Source organism: Gymnoscopelus microlampas, assembly GCF_963454915.1.
Source record: "Gymnoscopelus microlampas genome assembly, chromosome: 14".
In the NCBI taxonomy this organism is placed as follows: Eukaryota; Metazoa; Chordata; class Actinopteri; order Myctophiformes; family Myctophidae; genus Gymnoscopelus; species Gymnoscopelus microlampas.
This window is the reverse complement of record NC_139951.1, coordinates 40,092,962-40,113,890: the sequence shown is the minus strand read 5'-3', so window position 1 is coordinate 40,113,890 and position 20,929 is coordinate 40,092,962. Positions and strand designations below refer to the sequence as shown.

At 42.7% G+C, this 20,929-nt stretch overlaps 1 protein-coding gene across 1 annotated transcript; it reads left to right on the top strand.

The window, feature by feature from the left end:
* Window positions 1-360: 360 nt before the first annotated feature.
* Window positions 361-3,207, top strand: clrn3 (clarin 3; the record flags this gene model as incomplete). The annotated part of the gene is made up of 3 exons (XM_084078347.1): window positions 361-598; window positions 2,217-2,402; window positions 2,921-3,207. The coding sequence occupies 3 exons, from the start codon at window positions 361-363 to the stop codon at window positions 3,205-3,207; spliced, it is 711 nt and encodes a 236-aa protein (XP_083934473.1).
* Window positions 3,208-20,929: the final 17,722 nt, after the last annotated feature.

The window sequence follows — 20,929 nt, the reverse complement described above, 5'->3', positions numbered from 1 at the left end:
CTATATTGCAGTATTGATACTTTGACTTAATTACAAAAATGTAGTACTTTCTTCCATCACTGCAGACACTCCACAGGCTTAATCCCCTTTGTTTCCCACTCTAATCAAACCTTACATCACATTTTATACTGTTTGGGGAATATGATGTCATAGATAGCACTATGGCAACCACCCCGGTTTCTGACCAAAGGTCAGTCTCAATCAAGGTTTTATGATACCTTCAGCCCATAGTGTCCCTCTCTCTGAAGGCAACCGTTTCAGGGAAGACTTGGTGGATCAGCAGTGTGTCGTGTTCTGATTGCAACCAAACCGGGACTCTTAACACTCGTTTAGTGTGACTGGAATATACAGAGAGAGAGAATGCCTTCCACTAAGAAGATCCTCCATTTCTTGACCAGTGGGCTCGCGACGGCCGGGGCTATTGGGTTGTTGGGATATTGTATGTCGACCCTATGGGCTAAAACGACCTTCGACTGTATTCCGCGTGAAGGCATCCTGTCCAATGGAAGTGGCACTGCAGAAATTTCTATGGATCTTTTTGATGGACTTTCTCTTAGAAGCAATTGTCCAGTTTATGGAGGAGACGATCCTTTCGCAGGTAAATTATGACCTGACTTAATTGATATTTGTCTTTTATTGTAACAATTCCATTACGTGGTTATTTACTTCAAATTCAGCAAAGGTTTGTATGATATGATCTCCAATACAGGAAGTGAAATAACAATCCCTATGCTATTTCATGTAGTAGGCTATATGAAAGATTTTTTTTTTTTTTTTTTTTTTTTTTTACCCAGGGTAGTAGCTGAGCACAAGTGCTCATTTTCAGCAACGCCCTGCACATAGAAACACACAGACAGACAGACACATTAAAACCTGGGAGCTGACTAGTACAACCACAGTCTTATACTGTTGGCCACTACCCAGCTCCACTGGAGCAGTTGGGGTTCAGTGCCTTGCTCAAGGGCACTTCAGTGGTGTTGGGGAAGTGGTGAATATTCACTTCCCCACCCAGATTTCTCCTGCCGGTCCGGGGATTCGAACCGGCAACCTTCCGGCAACGAGGGCGCTCCTCTAACCTTTAGGCCACCACTGCCCCACAAGATAGTTATTATAGTGCACAGCACAATCCTTAGAGTTAACTTGACTCGTTAACACTAAGGACTAGTTTGGGTCCCTTTTTACACTCTCAACTCTCAGTTCAATTATGCCCTTTCAAACCCAGTAAGACCTGAGGCCGATTCTACAAATGCCTTCTAAATCAGTAGTTCTCACACTTTAAAGATTTTTCAAAAATAGCACAAGGTGACGCGCTGTGATCTTGTATATCGGCTATTTTTGATTAGCCAACGCAAAAATGTAAATGACACAGATGCTTTCCCAGCTTTAATGGTTTAAAGATTTTCATTTGTTAAAAAATATTTTCACAAATGTTCAATTGCTCACAATGTGTCGCATCATGACGTGTTGTCAGCTTGTAGATGTGTTATTTTCACAACTTTTGCACATATGACTAAGTATAAAATACTAGCGCTTAATGATTGGTTAACACTGAGGTGGAAGTGATGCTGCTGTGTGGGGTGCAAGGAATTAGGTTAGGATTAGGGTTACATTAAACATTACATTAACTGTTTACAAAATCCACATTGTGTCTTGGAGTCAAAGTCGTGTCATGAAACTTCCTGAACTTTCACAATAGAGTACAGAAGTCCTGACGTCACTCGTTCATCCCCTGGGTCGTAAAGTAATTTATCTATAGAGAATAACATTGGGTCATCTTAGAATCGTCTCATATAAGAATTGTGGTCCAAAAATAAACAAACTGTCTCTGCGATATTGTCAGGGAGGTGGCTCTGTATCGTTTATGATAGTCAGTCACTCATATTTGAAACAGTCTGTTTCTGGCGAAAATGTAACTAATTCGGCGGAAGTAACATTAGCGTTTTCTCACCGTCAGTTGATGCTTCATATCCATAAGAGTCAATCCGCCGGGATCATTTGTTTATTTTTGGAACACAGTTCTTATTTGACGCGATATTAAACACGTCTATGGGAATTCAGAACGGGGGGGAAACCGTGACCCAGGTAGGATGCGTAAATTACGTCAGACTTCGGTGCTCTATTAGCGAGCCAACTAATTCTGACTTCTAAAAGTACTGTAGCTGGACGGTAAAATGACACAAAAAAGTAATCATCATTTTCCACCATTTTCCACACAGTGTTTGAAGTGCTGGGGACGATAGGAGGAGCCCCTCTCGTCCTGCATGTTCTGTCTGTGGCCCTGTTGGTGGTGTGCATGCTGTGCTCGGTCCTCAGCCTGCTAATCGCCCTCTACAACAGTGTCAGTAATCCTTACGAGAACTACATGGGCCCGGTCGGCTTCTACGCTTGCAGCTCAATGAGTGGTAAGGATGACTCCGATCTTATGACTGAAATGGGTTGATTCCTTCCATTTGTACTTCCAGCACACACTTGAGGCAAACAACATTTTTGTCCTGTTCTTTCTTTGTTTACGGCGTAGCACCAAAGGGGTCATATAGAATAGCGTTTGTCTGTATGTCCACGTATGCGTGTGTGTGTGTGTGTGTGTGTGTGTGTGTGTGTGTGTGTGTGTGTGTGTGTGTGTGTGTGTGTGTGTGTGTGTATGTGTATGTGTATGTGTGTGTGTGTGTGTATGTATGACATGTCATGCATTGTGAGCTAGCTTGTAAATCAGCTATTTTCAAAAGTTTTCTGAACCTTTGAATCTCACCCTGGCCCTGACAAATACCCATCAACCAAAAACAAATGAATTAACCCTAAAACTAATACAAAACTAAACTAAAATTAAACTAAACTCGCAAACCCACTTTAAAAAAATGAATTAAAACAAACAGAAATTGAAAACATGAAGTCAAAACCAAATGTTTTTGTCCCTCCACAGCGTGCCTGTGTCTGGTCGTCCTCATCATGTTCGTGGTGAACGTGCACCTGACCGGCATGGCTGAAGAACTGTCCCTTCACTTCATCAATCAGAACACTCCAGATTCAGTGGACCTGATCAACATGAGCGCCGAGATGCAGCTCGGCTACTACCTCCTGATTGTCTACATAGTGCTCTGTCTCCTGTCCATCCTGTCCATCTTCCTGTACCAGCACGCCGCCTACACGCACAGGAAGGAGCAGCAGAAGCCTACCGAGGACGCGCCCAAGGAAATTATGATGTATTAGCGCTTAGCAGCCTGCGATGGATGGAATCGGTCTGTAGTGACATGTGGAGTGATCTCCACATCATCACACTCAGGGACGGACAAAGACCATTTTATCTGGAAAGGAGATTATTTATTGCAAGGGAAATGTTTAACCGAAAATGGAGGCATGTACATATGAACGCATTATATCATAGGTGAGGTAGTTATTAATGCACTAGCCTATGACCAAAAGTCAGTGGACACCCTCCCTTTCTAATTATCTGACGGAGATTATGTTTTCGCCCCTGTCTGTCTGTCAGGGTGCGCCAAAAATGCAAAAACTGAGGCCCTGTTTAAACGACAACGGTCTCTAGAGAAAACAGCAAAATAAAATATCAGTCTGTTTAGACATCAACAGCGTTATCGGGGGTTGACAACGCAACAAAGTGAATGAAACCCCCCTTCCAGAGTGTAAATCTTTGAAAATGCTCCGCCTCGCGCCTCCATGTAAACAGGCAACACGGGGGAATCCGCAAAACTTGTGTTGTCATGGCTCACGTCGGCTCACATCGTGTACTATTACATTGGTGCAGAGCCTAGAACCACGCTGCATTGGGGTAAACAAACAGCTGTGATAGGATGTAGAACGGAAGTGGTTCTACTCACGCACCTGGCATGCACACTACAGCGTTTTCAATCACTTTTGCGTCTTCGTGTGAACGCAAAATAAAGCAGGGGCACTGTGTTGTTTTCTATTCCAAAGTAAACGTGGCCTGAATCTGTATATGTCCTAGAAACCCTTTTTCTACCCCGCAGATTCCTCAGGTCCACGACGGCTGCAACCCACGACTATACACACAGCCCTAGGTATTAGACCACCCGGCCTGGCGGAGATAATGTGCTCCACTCAGCGCACTTTCACTAGTTAGGGTTATTCCAATTAGTGACCTTTGTCCCAGTGAATGGAAATCTTAATGCTACAGGCTACAATGACATTTTGTGGAAACAATTTGCAGAAGGCCATCTCCTGTTTCAGAGTGACAATCCGGCCCTCGTGCCCCTCACTGCGCGTCCCCCATAGCAGAAATGGTTTGTTGAGATAAGTGAGGAGGGAACTTTATACCGGCCTGCACAGAGCCCTGACATTAACCCTATCAAACACCTTTTGGAATGAATTGAAAACGTCAAATGTGAGACAGGTCTAATCGCCCAACATCGGTGTCTGACCTCACTAATGCTTTACTGTGGCTGAATGGAATGTTCTATGAAACTATGAAAAGCCATGCCAGAATAGATGAGAATGTTATAATAGTACCAAAGGGTGGGACACTACCATATCAATGCCTGTGAGTTTCTTCCATAACAAAGATTGTCCACTAAAATATTTGCCGCACATCAATCCAATATTTAGTTAATCAAGTAACGAGTAACTCATTGAAAAATCACTAAAGAAATAATAGTTTCAGCCCTCGTATCCACTGACTTTTGGTCATATGCTGTGTGTCATACTGCCATATTAATAGAGAACAGCTTATGAATAGGTCTGATCAATGCTCACACGATACGCAAACAAAAGCTTTTGCTTGAAGGAGAGAATACCGTTTTTAGCATATATCGTTGTTGTCGGGCAGAAACCTCTTATCTCCATATTTTAACTTACTACTTGATCATACTACAAAGTAGCAGATCTGCAAGCTCAAAACGCGGCACGAAAGTAACAGTTTTGGACATATGCGGTTTCCAACCGACAGAGACGATATACCAGAAGAGAAATGTGGTTCATGACGATATATGTGTTTTGTCCTTTAAAGATGACAAAAGTGTTTCACTTCCAGGAAAAAAAGTGAAATATGTGTCCAAACGTATATCTGTATTTTATATTAGTTATATTCCATTTATATCTACTTATGTTTCACAGACACACAATTTTACAAAAATAAAGAAACATAATATGTTTAAAACTAAATTATTTACGTTTGTGGTGTAAAGGGTGGATTTATCAGAAGCTTTTGCAGGCATTTCTCTGTCAACCATTCTTGTTCATTGGAATTTATATGGCCTTTATGGTAGGCTACTGAATTCAGGTCAGAGGTGGTCACCACAGTGATTATGATAGCGTTACAGTACTGTCATATGGGCTCCTGTTTGAAACATGTTTAACTGAATAGCAGTGGTTGAAAGTAATACTAAGTACCTTTACTCAAGTACTGTACTTAAGTAAAATTGTGAGGTATTTTTACTTTACTGGAGTACTTCCAATCACAACACTCAAACAATGCGGTTTGTAATTTGAGTTGTAGCTTTGGGCTGATAAGTTTATCTCTGCTGCCCTCTAGCGCCGAAAGAAGGTATTGCAGAGAAATGTCTTCTATTTTACATCAACAGGTGTAATGAGCAATGTTTAAAAGAACTGTTAGCTTCCTTCTTCCTTTTAGTTAGTTAATAAGAAACCCAAATAATCAACTCAGATTAGTATTACAGAAATGTCTTCTATTTTACATCAACAGGTGTAATGAGCAATGTTTAATAGAACTGTTAGCTTCCTTCTTCCTTTTAGTTAGTTAATAATAAACCCAAATAAACAACTCAGATTATGAGTATTACAGATGCTCATTATATATATATATATATATATATATATATATATATATATATATATATATATATATATATATATATATATATATATATATATATATATATATTATATATATATATATATATACATACATACATGTACATATATACATACATACGTATGTATGTATGTATGTATGTATGTATGTATGTATGTATGTATGTATGTATGTATGTATGTATGTATGTATGTATGTATGTATGTATACTGTGTGTGTGTATATATATATATGTATACTGTGTGTATATATTTATATATATATATATATATATATATATATATATATATATATATATATATATATATATATATAGTTTTACAACATATTATTACCCTTTAAATACAGTGGGTTTATATCTGTCAAACAATCTGACTAATCTCATAGATAGACAGAATGGAAAGGGAAAGACGTAATAGGGGCGTAATAGGTGGCTCACCTGTCAAGAGTGCATACCACATAGATAAGACAACAGTCATTCCCACAGAATGCCAGGTTCGAATCCGACCCGAGACTCTTTGCTGCACGTCAGTCCCCCCTCTCCCTCCCACCTTCTCTTCTCTCTATGACAAATAAAGCAGAAATGCTGAGAAAAACACAAAATATAGTTCACAGTCAATAAGGACACAGAAGGGACAGGACACAAGCATAGGTTTCCCACATGCAGGCATTCCCATGACTGGAAGTCTACCGCCCCAAACCCTGGGAAAAATATACATGGATTACCTTACTTATCTATGCCAGTTCAAGCACCATGATAGAAGCAGTATTTAAGTTGATCCCTCTTTAAACTCCGGTGATGCATTGCATCTTAACCCTATCCACTTCCACATGGGATCAAGTGAGGGGAAAGCCTCGATGAGAGATAGAGATTTATTACGCCAACTCCCTCCAATCCCCTTCAAAGGTGCAAAGAACACATAGTACAAACGCACTCTCGGCGATGGCGGCGCGGGGGAAACAAAAGACAACAATGCTTTGCTGATAATGTAAGATGCTGAGATATTTTCTTGCTATAGTTGGCAACTATTTGCCTTTCCCTGGATCTTCTCCAGTGTGTGTGTGTGTGTGTGTGTGTGTGTGTGTGTGTGTGTGTGTGTGTGTGTGTGTGTGTGTCTCTCTCACAGCTGTGATTCACATGAGTGCGTTGACATTGGAGCAGTTGGGGGGAAGGTGTCCCGTTACCGTGCTCCTTCTAGTGTCCCATCACTCAGAGGCCTATACTAAGTCTGTTTGGACATGCCCTCCGCGGCACCTTTCAGACCCCGCAACGCCTTCTACCTGCCTTCAAAGGAACCACTCTTCCTTTAAGTCTCACACACTTCAAGGGACGTGGAGAAGGACGTGCCAGTCAGTGTGCTGGCTGGCTCGAATGTTTGTGAAGGTTTCGGTCCCCGTAATGCATGAAAAGCATTTCTTTCCTATCTTTTAGGGGTGGAGAGGGGGGGGGTAAAAAGGATAACGGTGTGCCTTGAGATTTTCACTTGCCCTTTGGTGTGCCTTGGGCAAAAAAACGTTAGAAAAACCCTGTGACAGTCAGGAGACGAGTGTCTACAACGTAGAGCTTATAAGATCTCTGCCCGAACCCGCCGGGACCCGACAGGTTCAGGTCGGGTCGGGGCTCAATTTGTTACATACTTTTCGGGTTCAAGTCGGGTTTGGGATTTATATTCATACATTTGTGTATAAGGGGGGTTTTATATATACACACAATATCACACTCACTTTATATCACACTCCTCATTCTGAAGAAGACCTTGTGTCGAAACGTTAATAAGGCCTTGACTGGGAGGCAGCTTCTTTTAAAATGACAGTGTGCAGACTTTATTATTTCTTTATATCACACAAGCCTTGGACTCGGCAGCGATATCACACTCTACGTAGTGCAGATACCTTGAAGCCTGTGTGCAGTGCAGCTTACCGTTTGTCAGTGGCGTACCGGGATTACATGTGTGGAGAGAGTGTCTTTTCCGCACATGTAATCCCACTTTTTAAAGAAAAGACCCAAGACGTTGCAAGTTAAAGTGAGACCCATCGATATGGGAGCGATATGACAGCTTTGATTGATTGATTGATTGAATATTGATTGAATACTTTATTTCGAAAATACATGGAAACAGTACATGGAAGTACAATTCACAATACAATGTCCTCTAAACTGGATCGCTCATAAAAGCACAATGGCTTATTTAAAATGAGATCCCCAAAACAAAAGCTTGCCAGTAGAGATATTTGGCTATGTGTGTTCTATTGCTCCTCTTCAGTCATTGTGTGCACTGAGGCACATAGCACAAGTGCTTTGAAGAGATCTCTTGCGGGGCGTTTGCTGTGCAAACACGGATCGATTAAAATCAGCGATCGGCAACTAATCTCTTCCTCTTTTCTCTCACTCTCGAGAACAGATAGATAAAAAACACTGGGATTAAGCACAGGACACCCTGAGCCCAGGTCACTCTTATACTGTGTGATAGGATTAAAGTGAGGAACTTTTTTTTTGTACCTGTGAAACCCTATCCGGCCCGCTCCCGCATTACAGAGGCCTATGAAACAGACACCTCCCGCTCCTCCAGCTGCAGGGCAGGGGGGGGCGGGGGGCACGCTGTCACCCAGGGAAAGGTCCACTCGGATGGGCCGCAGACCAGAGGTCTGGGGGGTGGGGTGGGGTGGGGATGTGGATGTCCGTCTCAAGCGGTTTCCACGTGGACATTAGGTTTTGTGTGTGTGTGTGTGTGTGTGTGTGTGTGTGTGTGTGTGTGTGTTGAGGAAGACTATTGTCGAAACATTGATTTCCTGTACATTTTAATACATTTTTGTATCGTGGAGTTGTGCGGCCTCATCCTTCTCAACATTATTACCTTCCGTGGTCAGCACCAGTGTTGAATTGGTCAACTAAAACTATGACGAAAAATGTTCGACTACCTTTTTCCACTTACGAAAACTAAATAAAAACTAAGCTACGATGACTAAAACTAAGACTAAATATATTGACAATTTCATCAACAAATAAAAACTAGACTAAAATGTTCGGGAGGGGATGGGTCGAGCTCCCCCTCAGGCCATGTTAAGTGGAAAAGAATCTAAGGGAGACAATTCTATTGTAAGCAAAACATTGGGAATATGGCATGATGTGGTTAAAAAGTATAAATTGACAGGTGACAGTAAACTCTTGATCTGGCCCTCCCATAATACGAAATTCAGACCTGGGGAACTAGATAAGACATATGAAAGATGGAGAGAAAGGGGAATAACAGCTATGTGTACACTTTTAGAGGGTCAAGAATTCAAATCGTTTGATCAACTCAAGAGGGAGTTTGACTTGGAAAATGGTGACATGTTCAGATTTTTTCAGCTAAGACATTTTTATGACACAGAAATTAAAAAGGAGATATCAGTGGAAGGAAATGAAGTGATTGGTGTTTTGACAGGTGCATATAAACAAACACCTTCAAGGATTGTTTCCAAACTGTATAGAGGCTTGCAGAAGCAACATGGAAGAAATACAATGTATGTGAAATCGAAATGGGAATCTGAATTTAATATTGAGGTGTCTGAGAGTGAGTGGCGTTCCATGTGTTCCACACAACAATCTTCAACAAACTCTAAGCAATGGAGGGAATTTGGGTGGAAGAATTTAATACGCTTTTTCATTACACCTAAAATCAAAAGCAAACAACTGAGTAAACAGCAGTTTTGTTGGAGAGAGTGTGGGCATCCGAACGCCAATCATTCACACATTTTCTGGTCATGTAAGAAAATACAGTCATTCTGGGACAGTGTTCTCCGGGTTTTGGAGGCAGTAATGGGCTACAAGATTGTCTGTGATCCCCGGATTTTGTATCTCGGTTTGACACCAGATGACATAATAGGACACGAGGACGTTTACCTGTTCAAAATCTTGACACTGGCAGCTAAAAAAGCCATCACAAGGAAATGGCTGAAAACAGACCCTCCTAGAGAGGAACATTGGTGTGATATTATTGAAGAAATATGTCTTATGGAAAAAATGACTTATAATTTAAGGATTAAGGCAGAGATTTTTGAGAAACGTTGGGAGAAATGGCATATGTATAAAAGTAAATGAATAGTGTATACCCCCCCCCCCCCTGTATTGTCCTTTTCTTTTCTTTTTTGAATTGCTTTTCTTTTTTACTGTTCTGTCTTTTTCTTTCGTTCTGTTTTTTGTTTTCCTTATTGTAATGTCCTTTTTGAACGTTTGTCTTGTTTTGTGTGTGAAAAATAAAGACAAAGTTTAAAAAAAAAAAAAATGTTCGGGAGGGATTAGTGGAGAACAGATAGAGTAGAACTAAAAGACAAGTCATTTTATGTCTGGTTGCGCTCGGGTGTTGCGCTCTGAAAATAGCCGATCTACAAGCTCACAACGCGCCGGGCTGGAACGCGTTGTGAGCTTGTAGATCGGCTATTTTCAGCATGCAACCAAGTGTAAAATCTGCCATTACGACGCCATCACCGCCGAAATGCATTTTAGTCGACTAAATCAACTGTAGATTTTGTCGACTAAATCTTATGATGATTAGTCGACTAAAAATAGACAAAAACTAAAACATTTCAGATGACTAAAATTTTACTAAAACTAAATGGATTTTTTTTCAAAAGAGACAAAAACTAAGTAAAAATCAACACTGGTCAGCACCTCATCAACACAGGTGTGCGCTCCCTCCTTTGTGTTTGCCTGTGTTGGGGGGTCAACAGAAAAACATGTTTTGGAAGGGTACTATGAAAAGATCTCCTCGCAAATACGTGTTTATGATGCATTATAATCTGCGTATAACCATAGATCACTTATAATGCTTCAATTTAGTTATAAGCACTCTTAAATATCGACAATCGGGGCGTTGCTTTCACAAGGATCATAGATGCAATACATTATAATGATTGTATAATGCATTATAATCACTGATATAATTACAGTGCGATTATAACTGTAAGTGGTCACCGGGTGCTTTAAGTTAAAAAAATACATTTTTGAAGGTGTAGGCACAAACATTCTAGATTTAATGCTATTATATATAACTGTACAGTATTATAAGCAGTTTATAATACATTTATAATTGACCTTGTGTGTATGCGTCCAGATACACTGCTTTATAATGTGTATATATGATCCTATAATTATCAAGCATTTGGAGTTTTATGGGTGCTTAACTATAATTGTACAGTGTTATAAACAGATTATAATGCATTCTACGTATGTTTATATGTAGACATGGGCTTCATGGAAAGTGCAACACACTTTTTCCACGCAAACTACTTCATCCAAACTATTACATACCAGTGGTTCTCAACCTTTTCAGGCCGGGACCCCCACAAAAATCATATAATCATATATTTTTTAGGTTTCTAAAGGTCTTAAAAGGTCTTAAAAGTTCCCCCTCCCCTAAATCATTGACTACAAGACTGCCATTGGCACTGGCAGAATGATGTTCACACAGCCATGCCATTTCCTAATCTGTTCTTGTGGTTCATTTTATTCAGCCCTGAGAGGTCAATCACCCGGGCAGGGAACTACCTTTACAACTGACAGTCAGTCATTCCTGCCCTGCAGCTCATTCTGTACATTGGACACATCCTTATCTCCTCCTGCCTGAGCGTACGTGATAATGACAGTGAGAGAGCCGTGATCTCACACTTCCTATCAAGTACTCACATTTTTTACAATGTAGAAATAGTCAGTTACAAGTAAAAGTTTGGTATTAAAAAATGAGTTGAGTAAAAGTACAAAAGTATTGGCATCAAAGAAAACTTAAAGTACCAAAAGTAAAAGTACTCATTGCACAGAATGTCCCATTTCACAAGTTTTCAAATGTATAAAATGTAGATGGGAGCCAAATACATGGGGGTCCTTGGCACGAAAACGTTTGAGAACTACTGATTTAGATGGCATACAATCGGCCTGAGGCTTGAATGGGTTAAACAAACACTTTGGATTTAGCTGTGTACAGTGCTTTCAATTGAAGTCATGACACACAGGGGACACCCCTGTCAAACGGGGGACACCCCTTGTGTTGGTCCACTCACAAGAAAACGGGCCTTCTTCCAGACCTAGAACGGCCGTGACGGTGTATCGGAAAAAAGGTATAGGCGGGCCGCTCTGCTTATCTCCGTCATTAATCTTAATTTGTCAGTGACGGCTGAGGAGTGAGTATAGGCCAAGGAAGGGGAGAGAATGAGGTGGAGGGGAGGGTGGGGGCGGGTGGTAATTGCACCCCTGCTGTTCCATTATGGTGTCATTCCTCTGTTAACAGCAGATAAGATCTACTCCAAATCACCTGCAGCCATTTCTCCACTTTAGCCTGCCTGAGAGAGAGAGAGACGGAGAGAGAAAGAGAGAGACAGAGAGAGAGAGAGAGGGAGATGGAGGGGGAGAGAGAGAGGGAAGGATGGAGGGGGGAGAGAGAGTGGGGGGAGAGAGAGAGAAAGAGAGAGAGAGGGAGGGGGGAGAGAAAGAGAGAGGGAGAGAAAGAGAGAGAGGGGAAGAGAAAGGTGGAGGTGAAAGAGGGAAAAAGACTGAGGGAGAGGGGAGGCGAGAGAAGGAGAGAAAGAGGGATAGAGAGAGAAGAAGAGAGAGAGAGAGGGTGAGGGACAGAGAGAGAGAGAGAGAGAGAGAGAGAGAGAGAGAGAGAGAGAGAGAGAGAGAGAGGGTGAGAGACGAAGAGAGAGAGAGAGAGGGTATCGAACCGTCACCCCCATCATGTCTAGCCTCTGACGGACCACCTGAGGATGGATTTTAAACTGAACTAATCAATCTGCGTACAGCGTCCTGCCAGCCAGCCTGTATGTCTGTATGTGATGAACAATCTCCACAGAGAGCGACGCTGTGCGCTGACAGCGCTGGATGGCGCCTTTACATCCAGAGTGATGGATGGGGGGAATAGGGGGGAATGGGGGGGAGCACTTTCTCTGCTCCACGACACTTGACATGGCCGCTGATTAATGTTGCACCTGATTGGCAGCTATGATCCATATCAGTGGGTGTGACGCGCAGAGGGGCCGCGCAGCTTAACCCCACTGACTCGGCCCCCTGGTTGGATTCTATTGGGGGCCATTTGACCCCCACTCCGAAACTAAATAGTGTGGGATGTTTATTTTACATTGAGGCGGGCTGAAAAGTCATAAATCAATGTTTCAGAGTTAAGTTAATTGCTTACTGTCGATGGCTGCCTTAAGGGTGTCATTATTGGGGTGTTATCTGATGATGAGGTGGCAGATTTGGCTTTTAGTTTTTTTGGCTTCTCTTCTCAAGGTCCACCAACATGAAGGTTAAGGTTCAGACAAAATGTTTGCTTTAAAGTTAGAGAATTTCAGACTATATACTATTTCCTTTTATATGATATAACTATATTATAGGACGAGTGGTTCAGTAGAAAAATGTCATAACTCCATCCCGAGTCCACCGCAGCTAAAAACCGTGCTCTAGGTCGCATATTTTAATCACGATTTTATGTAAATATCTTTTTATATCTGACTCCTCCTAATGACAGAAAACTGTCCATGGTGTTTGTGTGAGAGGAGCCCCTCCGCAAGTCTCACAAGCCGAAATTTCGCCCGTAATCACTGATTCAGAATTTTTCAAAGTTTCAAAAATGCTCAAAGATTTTCAAAGATGTTTAAAAATAGCTAAAATATCAGATCTAAACGCGACATGACGTGTTGTAACCTTAGTCTATTTTCAAAATGCTACAGTGTAAAGTAGGGCTGAATGCCTCAACGTGTTCTCAAGTATTAACAAATACAAAGCTTCCTAGTAAACATTTCCTCCAAAGAAAAAGGAAATCCAGCTTTTCACATGGTGGCGGTATCCTAACAAAAGTCTCAGACGCCTGTGAATGTCTTCATTTAAGGACAACTGAAAGCCCATGAAGGGGATGTACATCTCTCAGTCGTTTTCAGGTCCATCAGTGTGTCTGTCAGTGAAGAAGTACTCACATTTTGCAAAAGTATCAATACCATGTAGAAACACTCGGATACAAGTAAAAGTCTGGTATTCCGAATTCACTTGAGTAGAAGAATAAAAGTATCGGCAAAAGTATGTGCAATATTTGTCTCTGAGATAAAGTGGTGTAGAAGTAAAAAAGTCCTCAAAAGTGTATTAAGTACAGTACTTGAGTAAATGTCCTTAGTTACTTTCCACCACTGGTGTCTGTGTGAGATGAAAGGTCAGTGCGTGAGGGGTGCAGTGCACACTGCCACTGGAGCGGGACGGGGGGCTCCATAGATCACAGACACCCTGGTGTAACCGAGACCCTCGCTCCGCAGACCGCAAGCTGTTTCCCCCAATCCGTATGGGCCATAAAACCACAGAGATTCCTGCAGTCTGCACCTACTGACAGCACATATAAATCCTATATTCTCCTCCTTTAAGACAGTATTTCCACACCCATGGTTTGGCAAGAGACCTTTTACCTGTGTAAATAATGGACTTCCACATAAACAATATAAAATAAATGTTAAAGGTGATGTGTTGTAAAAAGAAGTGTTAAATAGCTGTGTCTATATTCTGACAGTAATTGTTGCTATAGTGTTTGTTCAAGGGTTCTCCCTGTCTCTCCAGCTATTTAGTAAACATGTTCAGGTCGGGATACCACTTTCATCCTACAGTATATCAGGAGAGAGAACTCATATACAGCATGATAAACAAGTGAAGAGCCAAAAAAAAAGAAAAGAATAGCACACAAAACTGGAACCGGAACACTGTCAAATTGAAGCTGATCTTGCTCCTGATTGGTTCAAATTGGTGTCCCACTTGAAAATGTATGTTCTGTATACTAAAGAACTGGAGAGATGGGGAGATCACTATTACGGAACAAACACTCTATATAGTAATGTTCACTATCAGAATATAGAGGGGATTTTTTTGTTTTATTTTAACCAGAAAATATCACTTACAGCACCTTTTAAATAAAGAATAAAAATGTCAACAAGTGGCGTGGAACGTGAGGGATGTGGGGTTGCCAGTTCTGCTGCACATTTGTGCGGAACTGAGTGGATTGCCGCGCTGAAATCCAGCATCCCTGTAAAAAGCTCTCAGCGCCGCAGTGTGTCGTCAACGCCTGTCAAAAAGCCCGACGGCATTGAGTGTCTTTTACAGGAGCCAGATGAGCGCATGGCACTGGAATAAAGTGCATCGAGTGTCCCGCCAATTCAGCTTTATGAACGGATTAGGGGATTTGCGGCGGGCTGTCGTGAAGCCGTCAATCAGCTGTCACGTCAGGTCGCAGAAAAGAGGCGCGTTTACCATGAGTCGACCAGCCGAGAACAGCCCTGAGGGGTTGTTCTTGCCTTAAAGTAGTGGTTTCTGAAAGTGGGGTCCGGGCGGGGGGACCCCCAGGGGTCCTTGAGGGCTCCCCTTCTAAATTATTGATAGCTATAGGAACCAAATGGACACTTACAGGTCTGTAAGACTCCAAGACTGAATAAATGTTCACTCTTGGAATGATGGGGGCCTAAAGCATAATTTGGTATGCATTAGGGGATCCTTGAAATAAAATAAAAAAGTTTGAGAACCATTATCTTAAAGATCTCATCTCCAGCCTTTGTTGTGAAGGAAAAAAAGAAAAACCGGGACACTACAAATTACCACAGCTTAACCTCCAGGAATGCTTCACTGCAATCCAATACATCTGCTCTTTTTATTCCCTTTCATCATCAAGCTTTTCTGACAACCGCTCTTGAGTGCCTGCGCCGTCGGTACTTTAGCCTCCCCGTGATGCAAAGTACTATAAAAGCCGTGATCGGCTGTCTCTCTAATAAAACAGAGGCTCCTTGAATACAGTAAGAAAGCTGATATCAGCTTTCCAGAACAGACTAAACCGGGGAACAATGCAGGCCTCTCTCAACGGGAGCACAGCGTTCGGTGTCATTTCGCCCCGTCGACGCCGGAGACACGGTGTCTGTGCCATTTTTTGAGAGGCGGGAGGGGACAGTGCTCGAGGGCCTTTTTGCATGTGTGTGCAGAACAATTTGTCAGACAGCGTAACCGCGATGACCCCCAGCGGCCGCCTCGAGCCCCCCCACAACACCCACCCACCCACCCCGCTCTGTGAGAGTACTACGACAACTGTTCATCTGAAAATACAAGAGTTTTTTTTTTTAAATCACCATTAAAACCGGAGATACCTTACATCAGCCAAAAAGATTATAGTCCAACGCTGGAAACCTCCACATGACATATCCAAAACACACTGGCTAAGGATCTTCTTGGACATTGCCTGGAGCTGGAGCTGTCGTCGGCAAGGATTAACCATGCTCAACAGAGCACAATTTCACTGTGGACGAACCTGATGTCAGATCTGAAAGACCTGCTGACTCAGTGATGCAGTGGATGTGTTGGTGTGAAGTTTAATTAATAGAATGGTGGAAGGAGCGCGGGGTGGGAAGGAATCGGGGGATGAAGGGTGGGGGATACTGAGTTCAATGATGTTGGTTTTATACTTGAAATGCATATTTGATTTTATGTGAAAAATCAATAAAAATGTAATAACAGAAAAAAACCGGTAGATACCAAAGAAAGAGAGAGAGAGGAGGAATCTCCCAGACCTCTGCATCGATTCATCACCTTCCAGCCGGACAGGTGTCAACGAGGGTGCAAGCAGCAGCGGGGAGGGTTGAGGAGTTGGAGGGCTAGAGTGCAAGTGAAGGGATCACCTTGCCAAATCCTTGCTGTGAAGGCCCCTGCTCTGTGCACTTAGCGTGGCGGCTCGGAGTCAACACACAAGGCGGGCTACGGGGCCGGGTCTCTCTCTCTCTCCCCGGGGCGACACTCAGGCCCAGGCCTCCTCCACTCCATTGTCATCTGCCCGTCTCTCAGCCTCTCTTCCATCCTAGCAATCCGCCTGGAGGAAACTCCTCACTTCCTCCCCTCTCGCATTCTTCCTCCCTCCATTACCCCCGGGATGAGCATGGGGGGAGTTCCGGGTGGGGTGGGATGGGGTGGGGGGAGTTTGTCTCCCATACAGGGTCAGGGAAGTATCGATGTCAGGAGCCTGAACACAGGGGACCAGCGGCTGGACCATCTATCAAACACTGTAAACTTACTGGGGATGAGGACATTCGATGATAATCATCATCATCATCATCATCCCATAAGTAATATTCATATGCCTGATTGTTCAATATACCAACGTTTTCAGGCCAAGGACCCCCTAGCTGAGAGAGAGATGAAGCAGGGACCCTCTCTATATTGTATAAAAATGTGTTGCAGATTAAACCATTTTTTTAAACTTGGTCTGCTCTTTTTTCCTACACCTATACCTCTTTGCCAAAAATAGCCGATCTACAAGCTCACAACGCCTCGCAGCGCGAGGCGTTGTGAGCTTGTAGATCTGCTATTTTTTTTGTGAGCTTGTAGATCTGCTAATTTTGGCTAAAGTTCTCCTCAAAAACGTAATGTAAAAAATATCATATCAAACTAAGATTTGGCGGCCCCCCTGTAATAACTCTGAGGACCCCCTCGGGGTCCCGGACCCCCTGTTGAAGACCCCTGCAATATACAAAGCACTGTAATGCCTGATTCATCGGCAGTGACGAGCACCAAAAATAGCCGATCTACAACCTCACAACGCGTCGTGCTGCAACATGTTGTGAGCTTGTCGATCGGCAATTCTTTGGTGCGGGACACCCGCTCATAACTACGTATGACTCAGTCTTATAGGAACAGCTGCAGACAGATCCAGTGGCAGATCCAGAAGATGATGTATAGAAGCGAGCTTGTAGATTGGCCAATTTCAGCGTTCAACACCCCGCACAAAACTATAGGTATAACTCAGGCTTATAAGAACAGATGCAGACAGATCCAGTGGCTCCTTCTGGGTCTATGTCAGTGATAAGAGAGTGATAGGCTGCCAAGCACACCTCGCTGAGTGGAATGACAAATATGTCATCGTCCTGAGACAGGGGCTTGCCAGGCCGTTTCAGAGAGTGCACCCATGTCAAGGTGATGTATGGCGGCAGTAACACAACCTCTGCGTTAAAGGCATAGGGGGGTTTGGGAAACGTTTGGGTCGCCGAGCAGCCTCTCAGATCCTCAGCCAAAAGAATAGGGGCCGCACGTAAACATTTGAGACGTGTCACTCATTTCCATCTCGGTTCGGTGATTCATCATCGAGCTGAACCGGTCTAGCAGCAGCAGACGTGTTTCACTTTCAACCTGGCGTCCCTATATTTTGGGGGTGTCGTTGTTTTCGAAATCTTCGGAAATAGCTAAAATAGCCGATCTACAAGTGCAGTGTATTTTCGCAATTTGTCATACAGTAAACTATAGTTAGTACATAGTGCTGAAGTGGCTAAAGATAATATGACACTCAGCTCTACTAAAGGTTAAAACAATTTGGGGGATATGCTTAGAAACAAACACAATGCAAACCCTTTTGATTTAAAAATGTCATGCAAAATCCCCGTTTATCGTTTGTATGTTTATGGAGACAGGCATCAGTCGAGTTCAAATCAAAAGGTCAGGCTCTGTGCTTTTACCAATATGGATTACATCTGCAGAGGTTAGTCTTACAAAACCCTGCCCTTCGGCAGGTTTTCTGCCTTTTTTTGCAGAGCTCACAGAGCAAGAGAGAGAGAGAGACGGTCCGGGGTCTCTTAATGGAAACGGCATTGCTGGAAGCTCGTTTGTTGAAGAACAGCGAGAAAAACACTAAGTCTGGGAGGAATGTCCAGCCCTGGGGGAACTCTCTCTAAGTGTTGTCCATCTTCATTCACAGAGCTGAAACTGGAGAGCATGACTGACACTTGGAGTTCTCACACTCAAGAGACTTCTCAGTAATGTAGCTATGGCTGACAGAATAGAAGATATCTTTACTGGGTTTTTGGAAACAGAAATTGACCTTTTGTGGCTCTGTGATGAATACGATTCCAGTGATGGCAGAAGTACTCACATGTTTTACTTGAGTAAAAGTATCAATACTGCAATGTAGATATACTCTGTTACTTTAAGTAGAAGTCCCGTATTCAAAATGTGCTTGATTGAAAGTACAAAAGTATCGGCATCAAAATGTGCTTAAAGTACCAAAAGTAAAAGCACAAATTGTGCAGAATGTCCCATTTCACAAGTTGAAACGGTTAGGTGTTGGGTATAAAAAATATATTTTTTCAAATGGCCGAAATATATATAGGGCTGAAGTGGTTAGTGTGTTTTGTAATAATAATTAAAATCTACAAATTAACTAGTAACTAAAGTTTTCATATAATTGTAGTGGAGTAAAAGTACAATATTTGTCTCTGAGATGCAGTGGGTAGAAGTCAAAGTATTGAAAAATGTAAATACTGAAGAAAGTAAAAAACACCTCAAAATTGTACTTAAGTACGGCACTTGAGTTAATGTACTTAGTTACTTTCCACCACTGTACGATTCTGAATGTACATTTTTCAAAATATAATAGTCCCTTTTCCCACGGCAACCATCTTGCCATAAATACAGTGGTTAATGTAATGTTACTTCCTTCAAAGGGATTAGCAGTGACACTAATTAAGAGTTCAGATGGAGTCAGGGTGCTGCCACTGTTCATGTTCGCTCATTAGAAAGGCTGTGCTACACTAAATGGAACAGAGCCTTCGCCACTTAAGCCCTGATTAAAATCAGCTAAAATAGCAAATGTTATCCATTTATTTATGTCCAAAAATGGGGACACCATGTTGAAAGTGGTTACTTAGTATCCTTGTTAAAATTACATATTTATGCAAATTGCTATGGATAAAATGTCTATTATAATTCATAACCACTTCTGGGAAATTACTAGAAAATAACTAAAACATTAGACAGAAGTGGCAAGAAATACATAATAATACAGGGAAATCTTCAATTGACTTCCAACAGATCATCAGCTCTTGGAATTGACAGTCTGGTGCAGACACAACAGTGTTGCAGTGTCTCAACCTGTCCAGCAGAGGCCCTCGTTCCCTGTGACCACCACCACTACCACCACTGACTGACCAGAAACCAAACACCCATCAGACCATACTTAAAGCCATATCAAGATGGAGTAGATTCTGAAACACAATAAAATCGGAGATGTATGGGAACCATCATGGTGGAAATCTCTCCGGTTGATTTATCCCAACACGCTTTTTTCACAGTTTCACAGCCGAGACAGAGCCGACGTGTAAAGATCTCAATGTGAGATACAGGTGGAGGGGGATTTACAGTGGGACTCTGACATGAAACTATGAAATATGGGAACATAAACTGTACATAATGTCAAGGAGGGGTAAAATATCATATGGACAGCAGAGGAGAGAACCCCTGGCAACAACCTGGCACGGTGCCCGAACCTCCGAACCCGGCCCTTTGGTACAGACACTGCCTAGCATTCTGGCTAAGGTTTGCCAACTACCTGAGATTCTAATGAAAGGGACACCCGGCCATGCAGGGAATAGTCCCCATTCCTTGGGGTGTTTTTCTTGTCACTGTATATTTGCACATATGTAAAATTTGTCCTTTGCATTTTCCCATTCTACAACTACTAGGAGCAGTGAGCATTCTACGGCGCTCTGGGAGAAATTAGGGGTTAAGAGTCTTGCTCAGGGACACACGTCGGCGTATTGCTGGCCTGGAATCAAACCTGGGACAGGCGGGCTCACTAACCACTCAGCTACGGTTAATTAACTGATGTGCATAAAAACACTACATGTTGACATGCGATGCGACACGTTGTCACGTAGTGACTGTCACGTCATTTAGTTTCCAAATAAGGGACAACTCTGTATTTCAAGGGACGGTTGGAGACCCCAATTCTGGCAAAGTTGCTAATATCATCCCATAAATCACTTTGCTAAAGTCCCTGCCCACCACCGCGGAGGTTGTGAGTTCGAATCCACCGTGGTGCATCATTACATTTGGCCCGTGTTCGGGGAGGGGAAGCTGCAGGGCGGGGAGGAGGGTGATAATTGTCACTGCAATCCTACAGGCTGTGGGGCGGCACCTCAGCAGGGAGTGTTGGGCGGGAGGAGTAGAACGAAGGCTCTACGTCCTCCTGGTGGGGGCTCCTCACTGGCAGGTGAGTCAGTAGGATACAACAGCAGTGACAACACAGAAATGTGTGTGGGGAGGAATTAATTGGCATAACGACTAAGTTGGGGAGAAAAAAATGGGTAAACCAGAAAACA